At 35.8% G+C, this 11821-nt stretch overlaps 1 protein-coding gene across 8 annotated transcripts in view; it reads left to right on the forward strand.

The window, feature by feature from the left end:
- The window catches only part of PPIG (peptidylprolyl isomerase G), a 48432-nt gene extending 40212 nt beyond the window's left edge, over positions 1-8220 (forward strand). For all 8 annotated transcript variants that reach the window (XM_055120253.1, XM_004601138.2, XM_055120257.1 and 5 more), the window contains 3 exons: positions 36-123; positions 2162-2298; positions 2468-8220. In XM_055120253.1, the coding sequence (XP_054976228.1) occupies positions 36-123; positions 2162-2298; positions 2468-3575 (1333 nt within the window). In that variant the 3' untranslated portion in view covers positions 3576-8220. The remainder of the gene's footprint in view (positions 1-35; positions 124-2161; positions 2299-2467) is intronic.
- The last annotated feature ends 3601 nt before the right edge of the window (positions 8221-11821 follow it).

An 11821-nucleotide genomic window follows, 5' to 3' on the forward strand; every position in this document is an offset into this window, starting at 1 on the left:
TAATTTGTTTTTATTTAACCTTTGCTTCCTTTTAGTAATCCACCTAACTCCCAGCCTGCTTCATACCAGAGACGACTTTTAGTTACAAGGTCTGGTAGGAAAATTAAAGGAAGAGGACCAAGGGTAGGTGATTCTTTTCCCAGAGTATCTGAAGAGTATTGTATTTATCTGAAGTAATTTTGGAATGTTTCTTAGCGTATAACTAAATTTTAATGTAGATACAGATATAGAATTACATGTTCTTTATTTTTTATAGTAACTTCTCTATGTTGGTACTTTGAAATTTTATGGGTAAACATCATGTAAAATGAGATCAAGGTCTTTTGGGGATTTTGCATATATATGTGTGTTTTGTTTGTCACACCCTTCAGTGCTCCTAGCTTGCTCCTGGAGGTGCTCAAGGGGAACATATCTGAACCCTTGGGGCCCTTTTGTATGCAAAGTATACACTCTAGACAAGGGCTTTCTTGTGTTCTCTTCCTACTTTGTCTTGTTTAAAATATTAAGAATTAACTTTATTCTTATATTTTACTTCTTTTTCTTTTTTTTTTTTTTTTTGCAAGATAGTTTTTATTGCAACTTATTTAGGGTAATTTATGAGGGTAGAGAAAAAAGTACAAGTTCAAGAGAGAACACACACTTGAACCTATTTGATTTCTTTTTCATGTTCTCTACATCAGATTTTATATTTTTTGATGTTTCAAAAATTTTGAAGATATTTTACTATGTAAATTAATCCTTCACTTCCTTCTCAGTCCTCAGTCATTTCACTTTAGCTTCTACCATTTTGCTGAAAATTACTCTTGTTGTATGGTCAGCTCCAAGACACAAAATCTAGTGAATTTTTTAGTCTCCCTTAATCTCTCACTTACAAATACACATAATACCCTTTGCTTCCATTGAATTTTCTTCTTGTCTTTCTTGCCCTTCTATTTTGAATTTCCTGTGCCAATTCATTCTTCTACCTTTAAATTAAGCTAGTGACCTTTAAATTATTGTCTCAGTTTTTTTTAAACTCTTCTTATTATGTATAGCCAGTCATATCATTTTCATGACCTCATTCTATACTTGCATGCTGGTAACACTTTTTGGTTTTGCTTTTGGGCCACACACAGTGGTACTCTAGACTTACTTTTGGTGGGCCGTGGACTGCAGAACCTTATGGGATGCTGGGGATCGAACTCTGATCAACCATATGCAAGGCAAACACCATACCCACTATCTCTCTGACCCCCCTGATAACTCATTTTCTGCTCTTTGACACCAAAGTCTTGCATCATTTTACACATAATTCTTAGATTTTCTAACACATTTTGGCTGAAGTGTGACCACTGTATAAAGCTTTTTTATGTATTTGCGGTATTTTAAACAAAGTACAGTGTTTATGCTGAGAAATACAGTACTTTGCAGTAATTTTATTGTCCAGTGTGCACCTTAAACTCTGTATATAGTATCGATCATAAAAAATTCCTTGTCAGACCTGATCTTATTTTTTGGTACCTGGTCTGGGTAACAGACGCCACCTAACGCCCATGAGTTATTTTGTTTTTCCTCTTTTTGTCTTATTTATCTTGCTATTTCCTAGATTATTCGTCTATCCATCTAATCTATCCTTACCTTTTTCCCCTCCAATTTCTCACCCTTCATAGGTAGTTCATAGAAATTCTTTAGTTCTGTTTTCTTTTATATTAAATTAGATCTGTTCCCTAGTCTCTGAGCAACTTTTTTTTCTGTTTCCTTCTTTCTGATTGTAGACATATTTGTGCTTAGTACCTGTGATTGTGTGCCCCTCTCTGTATTCTCTTAGCCCTGTGGAATCTGAAGTCAAAAGAAAAAAATTAAGTAGGCTTTAGCTTCCTATTGTTTCTCCAGTATGTTGTAAAGTAGTTCACCCTCTAAAGTGCTAAATAAATATTGGGGTGAGTAAATGGATATCTCTGTATTTACTTAGTCTTCCTTATAACATGAGAAGTGTTGCTTTGAAATATGAAGAATGCATACTTCCAAGTTGGATCTTGGAGACTTTTATAGGGGTTATTATATCTAATATATGCTCTAACATTACTTAATTATATTGTTAGAGGACAAAATCATTCTCTTTGGACCTAGATATATATACTCTTTTGCTATTGTCATAGTTTTATGTTTTTTTTTCCTCAAGCGTTACAGAACTCCTTCCAGATCCAGATCAAGGGATCGTTTCAGACGAAGTGAAACTCCTCCACATTGGAGGCAAGAAATGCAGAGAGCTCAAAGAATGAGGGTATCAAGTGGTGAAAGATGGATCAAAGGGGATAAGTAAGTTTTAACTATTTAATTATTTATTGCAGAGGTAGTAATAAGTACTTTATATAAAATTTCTGTGCATGTCAAATATTTATAGTCACTCAAATTGATTTTTATTTTGTCTGTTAATGGACACATTTTTCACAAATATATTTTCAAAAATCTTTTTTTCTTTTTTTAGGAGTGAGTTAAATGAAGTAAAAGAAAATCAAAGAAGCCCAGTTAGAGTAAAAGAGAAAAAAATGACTGATCACAGACAGGTGTCTGAGAGCCCAAACAGAAAAAGTGAAAAGGAAAAGAAAGTCAAAGATCATAAATCTAACAGCAAAGAGAGAGACATCAGAAGAAATTCAGAAAAAGATGATAAATATACTAAAAACAAGGTGAAAAAAAGAGCCAAATCTAAAAGTAGAAGTAAGAGCAAAGAGAAATCAAAGAGTAAGGAAAAAGATACAAAGCATAATAGACATGAAGAAAAGAGAATGAGGTCAAGGAGTAAAGAAAGGGATCATGAGAACATTAAAGAAAAAGAAAAGTCTGATTCTAAAGGAAAAGAGCAGGAAAGGAGTAGAAGTAAAGAGAAGTCTAAACAGTTAGAATCAAAAAGTAATGAGCATGATCATAGCAAAAGTAAGGAAAAGGATAGACGCGCCCATTCTAGGAGTAGAGAACGTGATTTAACTAAAAGCAAACACAGTTATAATAGTAGAACAAGAGAACGAAGTCGAAGTAGGGACAGGAGCAGAAGAGTGCGATCTAGAAGCCATGACCGAGATCGCAGCAGGAGTAAGGAATACCATAGATACAGAGAGCAGGAGTACAGACGAAGAGGAAGGTCAAGGAGTCGTGAAAGAAGAGCAACATCAGGAAGATCTAGAAGTAAAGATAGAAGGAGAAGGAGAAGAGATTCACGGAGTTCAGAGAGAGAAGAAAGTCAAAGCAGAAATAAAGAAAGATACAGAAACCAAGAAAGTAAGAGTTCACACAGAAGAGAAAATTCTGAAGGTGAGAAAAGAACGTACTCTAAAAATCGTGATCACAATAGCTCAAACAATAACAGGGGGAAAAAAAGTGATAGAGATCAAAGTCCATTCTCAAAAACAAAACAAAGTCAGGACAATGAATTAAAGTTCTCCACATTGAAAAATATAGAGGATGAGAAGACCAGATCCTCAGTGGAAAAAGAAAACCAAAAATCAAAGGGTCAAGAAAATGACCAAGTGCAGGATAAAAATAAAAAATCTGATCATGAATCAAGCCCTGGAACAGATGAAGACAAAAGTGGATGAGTGAGTTGTGTAAACTTATTTCCTTTCTGTCTCAAATGTTAAGTTTTAAGAGACTTGCTGATGAATCTCTTTTATGTTGTTTTCTTCTTCATTGTTTTGGGGTTGTTTCGTGTTTTGTCTTTTTTCTTCTTTTTTTTTTTAAATGTGGACTTTATTGAGTTGATCTTTTGATAATCTGCAACCTGGATAATTTGTACTGCTAAAGTTTTAATAAACTTGAAATGAGAAAAACACTTTGGTGTAATATTGTGTGCTGTGTTTAACTATTTTATGTATGCATTTTTGTGTTGCAACAATCAGCCAGTAGCAAACCCTGCTCTCGAGCACCCCAATTTCTGTGGTCAGCCAAATGGAAACGGGAATATCTGATTGTTGGAATACACTGTTACAGAAGCTTGTGTTTCTCATGATTAAAGTAACTTTAGAACCAAATAGGTAGAAGTCTTGCGTAGATTTTCTGATCGCATTATAACAGAAGCTTGCAGCAGCAGCTTTTAATTACACAGAAGTGGGATTCCAATAACTTGAGATCTTAGTCACTTTTTATAGTAATTTGTGCTTTAAAATGAAGAGTTATCTTATTATCTTCCATCCATAACTTGTATCATATTATTACTTTTTCTATCCAGATACATTTTACTTAGCTGTTGATAAAAATAGTTGCATTTTTGGGGTTTTTTTTGTTTGTTTGTTTGTTTCAAGGTTATCTTTCAGTTGATGTACTGATTGAGCTTGACTTGCTGTTATACAGCGTTGATGTTACACATTATACAACATTGACAAGAACTATTCCTTGGGAGATCACATTGTAATTCTTTGTTGCTCTTGGGAGAGGTGATGTTTTTGAGTGGGGGAACACTTGTATTATTATTGACTTTCTCTAAAAAAATTTTTAAGGCCTTACTAAAACCACTTGTGCTGGTCCTTAAATTAGATGGGTTCTAAAAGTTGTTACTATCAACTCATTCACTTTTGGGTTTTTCTTTTGTTTTATTTTTTTGGGTTTTTTTTGTTGTTGTTTGTTGGCTATTGACCTATAGAGATTTGAGTGTTCAATGCACGGGTATTTTTTTTCAAAAAAATTTTTTTAAACTTTGAACTGTCTAACTCATAGCTGTGAGTTTCAAATGGCAAGTAAACGCATCTTTTATATATATGTATCACGGTAGCAATGGCATGTTGATGACTTTTTTTCAGGTAGCTTTATACCATTACTCTAATATTATTTGAACTTGGCCTGTATTAACTTTGCCACAGAGTAGAAAGTTGCAAAATTTGATAGCTTACAGAATTAAACACTAAGGATATGGACACATTTAGAATTTTGTGTGTTGTATGTTTGTGATGTGGCCTTTTCTGTAATTTTCTGACCCCAGTAAAATATTAAGCATCCAGCAAACACAAAACCTACCTAATTTGAAAAGAAATGTCAGAATTACAATTAATAATAGTTGTCTTCAGAGTCTTTTGTATATTCGTGTTTGTCATCATAGCCTCAACTCTGTTACCAAGGTAGTGTCTAAGCTACCAGCAGCTACTTAATGCTTCTTGCTGAGCAAAGCAATGTTTGACATAATACTTTGCATTATTGATTAATACAATAATGATTTGGCATTGTATTCAATTATAGAATGAGCAGGATAGAAGATGAAATTAGAATGTCTTGAACAGTATCCACAGTGGAGTCTTTCTAATTTTTATCCTGATGATATCAGTAAAAGATAACCATCCATTGTGACTGATGAGTTCTGGCTACAAACCCACCTTTTCGGTCTTGAGTGCCCAAACTATATAATCCTCAAACTAATTATTTTAAACTTAGTGAATTGCATATTTAAAATCTTTAATATGTAAATCTATTGAACTTCAAGAAAGGTGCTATTTAAGAAAGGATTTGTAGCAATTATATTTTAAAAATCTAAAAACCATGTTAAATAAAAATACTTTATTGTCTGATTCCAGAGCTTTATCTACTAAGGATTATAGATAAGCAACCACAGTGTTTTCTTGAGGGGGAGGCATTAGGGGTATTAGTAACTTTTGTAAGTAGTATTTTACTGTTTGGGCTATCAAAATAGCAAGTCTCTATTAAGCATTATAGTCTTAAATAAAACTTTTTATAGTAGGACAGATGTAATGAAGTTGAGGTGATAGATGACAATCAACTAGGTTTTCAGAATATAAGAACATTTCAAAAAAGATTAAGCAGCATTAATTTGTACCTCAGAACTGCCTTTACATCTGAATAGCACATGGTTCAAAAAGTCCTTTTACTACATTTCAAATAGTAGTGCCATCCTTAGTTTTTATTTGAACATGACTGTTTTCCTAAAAGCCCACTATTTCTTTTCTGTAAAAATGGTATTATATATATAGGTTTTATATATATAATTGGTATTTATATATAATGCCATTATATATATATATAATGTTATGTCTGAGATTAAAGTTTACTTCAGAGTATCTTTACCCAACGACCTTTTAGAGTTACTTAAGTTGGTTTTTATTGCTTGATGAGCATTAATCTAAGAATATTTTTATGATCATTTCAAATTAATTTTTCTGGGTAAACCATCTGCCATAGAAATGAACTCTACAGACAGACTGGAGAGAAAGTATAAGTAAGGCTCTTGTCTTGCTTGTGACCCGTCCGGATTCAGTTCTCCCTGAGCACCACTGGTATGGCCCAAACCAAAAAAAGAAAAAGAAAAAAGAAATGAACTCTACACAGAGATTAATGTAGTACAGCTTAGAGGGCTGCATGAAAACATTTTTTACTCTACAGTTACTAAGTTCATAGAACAATGCTGTTTCTATGTTCACTAATCACACGTGTCAAATAATTTTACTGCTAATTCTGTCTTTGCACAAGTATGATATTGATTCTTACAGACTTTGCTGAATTACCTTTGATTCTTGTACCCACTAGAATTAAAAATTTCTAAAGTTATATTATGGACAGAAACACATTGAATTTCTGGTATATTGAGTATAGTATTAACTCAATTTTAATTTGCTTTCAAGTTAGCGTTTGGGACAGATAAGTATTTTTTTAGTAGTTTATTGTTTCAGTCTACGGTAATTTAGTCCCATTTTGAACCTTCTGTAGTAGATTTCTGTAGAAACTTGTTCCCTTTACATTCATCAGAAAATAAATATATTTCATATAGTTAATTATTATAAAGAAACAAAATTGGCAATTTTCTGTCTCCTTTTGGTCGTGTGTATTATAACTTCATTTTAGCAGTCATACATTTGCGGTTGAATATACTTTCTAAGGGTTGTAGGTTTATAATCTGCTTAATGTCAAAAGATGTGTCTTGTTAGAAAATTGACTTAAAAAATAAACTCAAGGAAACAGCATTAACAAAAACTTGCCCATAGTAAGGCTATTCTACCTGTAAAGGATTCTGGCAAATGCCAGCTGGCCTGTGGAGTGACGCAAGTAAATCTAAAGGGAAAAAGGAAAAATCAGCTAGAAATTCATCAGCAGGGTTGGAGAAGAGAGTTGATTGTGGTTTTTATTTAGGTACAAGCAGGAGTGGTGGCTTTGCATTGTGTTTTTGCAATTTTATTTCAATGCAAATTGATATGTTCCTAAAAGCACATGCTGTATATTTTGTTCCCCTCTTGTGTGTTTATAGTTCTTGGAAGGATTGATAAGTGTATTGGGTATTTGTGTGTGGGAACTTTAAAGGTGGCTGCTCTCTTTCTGGAAGGGAAAAACAAATGAAGTTAATGCACTTCTTTTCCTAGATCTAAAGTCACTGTGATGTATATTTTTTTAATGAAATTTAGGAATAAAGCTGTTGTAATTGTATAATTAGTTTAAAAATGCTGCTTCTCTTACCATCAGTCTAGTAACTGTTAAACTTTTCTGCAAACTGCATTTTACAGAACTTAAGCCTCAAATCTGTATCAACTTTTATATAGTTAATATTGTTTTAAATAAACTACACTATAATAAACAATTTGTTTTGTATTTTTTAAATATTGTTTTTTCAACCTTCATTTTTACTAAAGGCTAAATTATGAATATAAACTAAAATATACTTTTATCCATGGAGACAGAATTATTTATATTAGAATAAAACTAATTTAGCAATACTGGGCTTCTTTAAGAATCTAACGAGCAGTAATATTTCCAGAAGGCTTGAAAATAAGTTCTAGTGTAAATGTTTAGACATAGTGCTTTCAATTGAAATGACTCTTTGCTGAGCAGACTTTTACAATTACACTTGGAATTTACGTTAACATATATTGGAATGCTGTTTGCTTTTTAATTCCTCCAAATTTTGAATTTTTGGGAAGACTTCTTGTGCCTGCCGATTTTAATCTGACGTATCATTGTAAAGCCATATGAGTAGCAACTGACTTTGTAAAACTGTCTAGTTTTGGGGAGTCATGTTTGATTTTAAATTAATTTTGCTTTTAACTTAGACACATTTAGGGGACAGTGAACCTACTTGAAAGTTAATCACTAAACATAGATGCTTAGGTAAGAACCATTCTGACCATTCAGTAGTTTGTATGTATTAACAGGTGAATATTAACTCAGTTTCTGCAGTGTTCTTAAATGCCAGGAGAATGTAAAATGTGCAAAAATGGACTGTGTGAATTGTGTATTAAAATACTTTCAGTATCACTTTGCTTTTTCTATTTTTCATTGCTTTCTAGTTTTCTTTCCTAAACACTTATTAACCTAATACTGAGTTTTTAAGTGCAGATTAAGTTTAAGCTCACTCCCCCCCCCCCCAGCCTTCCTTATACTCAGAAGTGTCAATTACAGTTGATAATGTTTGTTACAATTTTAGCTGTGGGTTTAAAATATTAGAGCTATTGTGTTTTCACTACTTCGTGCTTTTCTACTGTTCTTTTCACTATTTTTGTGATTTGTTTTTACTATGCTTGACTCTAGGGAGGGAAAAAGCCAAGCCTAATGTCACTGTCATCCCGTTGATCATTGATTTGTTCAAGCGGGCACCAGTAACGTCTCTCGTTGTGAGACTTATTGTTACTGTTTTTGGCATATCCAATACGCCACGGGTAGCTTGACCAAGCCTAATAGAAAGTGAAAATACTATATATGCTAAGAGAGAAACATTGGTGTTTTAATGTTACTCTTTACTGAGGTTGGTTTTAAAACAACAAACAGCCAGTTTGTAGAAATTTCATAGTATAAAGATAACAATCCAATACCAGCAGTTACTATTTCAAAAATAATAACACTTTTTGAAAACTGAATTTAGGGGCCAACAAAATGGCTTCATTGGTTGAGCATATGTTGTACATGTGGGAAACTCAGGTTTGAACCCTGCACTACCTGATTCCCCAGCACTGCGGAGACTGACCCCCCCCCACAGAGCTGGGAGCAGACCAAATGCCACTGTATATCACACCAGAAAAGCCAGAAACAGCCTAAGTTCAAAAGGAAGTTACATGACAGAAATTCTCAGACTCCACTGTGCCTTTGTATTCAATAATTTTAACATAGTGACAATCCAATCTAGCAGTTATATTAAACAGCTTAATGGATGTAAGGTAGGTCCTAGCAGCTTAATAGTGAAATTGGATGAGTGGGTGTCACAGTAAACCACATTCCTTTAGTGCTGGGGTCTGGAATACACTGACCTCCATTAACTGCTTTTGAATTATGGCTTACCTACAGAATCACCTGTGCCATTAAAAAAATTTTTTTCAAGCAAGGAACCAGGGATATGACTCCAATGGTAAAGTATATGGTTGTGTGTTTGGGGCCATACCCATCTGTGCTCAGGTCTTAGTCCTGCCTCTGTACTCAGGGATTACTCCTAGTTGTTTCAAAGGACCACCCTGGGTGGAGGGATTGAAACTGGGTCAACATCTGCAAGTCACACTCCACCTGCTATACTGTCTTTTGAGCCCAAGACCCTAAGTTTGATTCTTGGTACTGCCTTCCCCTCACCCCCAAGCAACACTGAGTGTATTCCTCCTCGTGTTCTCCAAGCAATAAAGCATGGGACCCCACACTGTTGGGCCAAGCACCATTGGTTGTGGTCCTTATATGGGAAAACAAAGGTATAAATTGTCCATCAAATGTTCTTAATTGCAGTCTTAGGCTTGGGTAAGAGTGCCTTGTGCAGAATAGTGTGTTCATGCGCACCTTCCTGCTGAGGAAACTCCTGATTACAAAAGATTCTGACAAAGTCCAAGTTTTATTAAAAATGTCACATTCATCGATTCTATTTTTATTTATATATAGAAAAGAATCAAACTGGGATCAGAGAGATTGTACACGGGGTAAAGCGTTTCCAGCCCTGTTTAGTCCTGGCACCTCATAGGTTCTGGGCACAAAGCTAGTGTGACCCAAACCCCATTCCCCAAAGAAAACTTGAAAGCCAGGGCTCAGGAGATAAGTCAGGGCACATGGCCTGTGTAAGCCAAGGACTGAATTTGATCCCTAGTATCACATATCCCCTTTTGGTCATAAGTCACAACAGCGTTTTGATCTCTGGCTCCAACCCAAGAAATTTTTTTTTAAATTTCCATTTGTGATATTCAGAATATTATGTTCCATGGAATAAGAGAAAGGAGTGCCATACTACCTTGTGTGGCATCCAAAACAGCATAAAATCAGGCACAAAGGGTTGAGTTCGTGCTTCACGTACAATAGGCATGGGTTTAATCCCTAGCACTACATGGTTCCTCACACTTCAGAAGTGGCTCTCAAGCACTGCAAAGGGGGAGCCCACTCCCTGCAAAAATAAAAAGGCAGGCTCAGTTCCACAGAATAGCTTAAAGTTATTGCTATGCATGCAGGAAACCCAGCTGGTTTCAACTTTAGCTCCTCATGGTTCCTGAGCACTGCTGGGAGTAATCCCTGAGCACAAATGTAGGCCTAGCCCTTGAGGGCCACTGAATGTGCCCCTAAATCAAACCAAAACAAAAGCCAATTCTTAGAGAATGTAGAGTGGTAGTTGCCAGCATTCGGGATGGGTAGTGGTTGGGCAGAACATGGTTAAGGGGTTTAACGGGTGTAGTAGTACAGGAGTCACCCCAGTGCTCACACAGGAAAATCCTTGAACACTGCCAGTGTGGCTGAAAATACAACCCCCCTTCGACCCTTCTCTCCCCAAAATAAACTCCCAGTTACAAATTAAATCTTTGAGGATGTACAGCATGGTGATTAGTAATACAGTATTAGAAGTTTGCTAAGAGAGGCTGGAGCGATAGCACAGTGGGTAAGGCATTTGCCTTGCACTCGGCCAACCTGGGTTCGATTCCCAGCATCCCATATGGTCCTCTGAGCACCGCCAGGAGTAACGCCTGTGTGTCACCAGGTGAGACCCAAAAAGCAAAAAAATAAAGTTGGCTAATCACTATCACTGTCATCCCTGCTCGATTTGCTTGAGCGGGCACCAGTAACATCTTCAAGGTGAGACCTAAAATTAATATATTAACGTGTCAATTATAGCTGTTTTAAATAAAAGGTGACAAACCAAACATCGGTTTTGCCATATGATTTTAACTTTGTAAAATTTGTGCAGTGCATTTTTAACAAAGTTTTTAATTAAAAGAAGTAGGGGCTTGGGGCCGAAGCCATAGCACAGCGGGTAGGGTGTTTGCCTTGCGCGCAGCGGACCTGGGTTTGATCCCCGGCATCCCATATGGTCCCTCAAGCATCTCCAGGAGTAATCCCTGAGCATCGCTGGGTATGACCAAAATAGAAAAAAAAAAGGTAGGGGCTGGATATTAAAGGCTTATGCGGCCCACCCTGTTTCAGTCCCAGCAACTCATGAGCTCCTGAGCTCAGAGCCAGAAATAGCCCATGTGCACTGCCAGGTATGCTCCAAGCCATTGCCACTATCCCCTCCACCCCCCCCAAAAAAAAAAATGGGGGTGTGCAGTTTGTAAAAAGTAAATGTATCAGGTTTGTCATAGAACTACATATGGAAGAGGGGCTGGAGTGATAGCACAGCGGATAGGGCGTTTGCCTTGCACGCGGCCAACCCAGGTTCGATTCCCAGCATCCCATATGGTCCCCTGAGCACCGCCAGGAGTAATTCCTGAGTGCAGAGCCAGGAGTAACCTCTGTGCGTCGCCAGGTGTGACCCAAAAAGAAAAAAAAAAACTACATATGGAAGAATTATTTCAAGTGCCTCTAAAACATGATAATTTTCATACACTAGTAAAATATTAGCTAATTGCATACAACTCGTCAGAAATCACAAAATAGTACTAAATTACATAATCATTTTATTTATTTT

Source organism: Sorex araneus, chromosome X (assembly GCF_027595985.1).
Source record: "Sorex araneus isolate mSorAra2 chromosome X, mSorAra2.pri, whole genome shotgun sequence".
NCBI classification, from domain to species: Eukaryota; Metazoa; Chordata; class Mammalia; order Eulipotyphla; family Soricidae; genus Sorex; species Sorex araneus.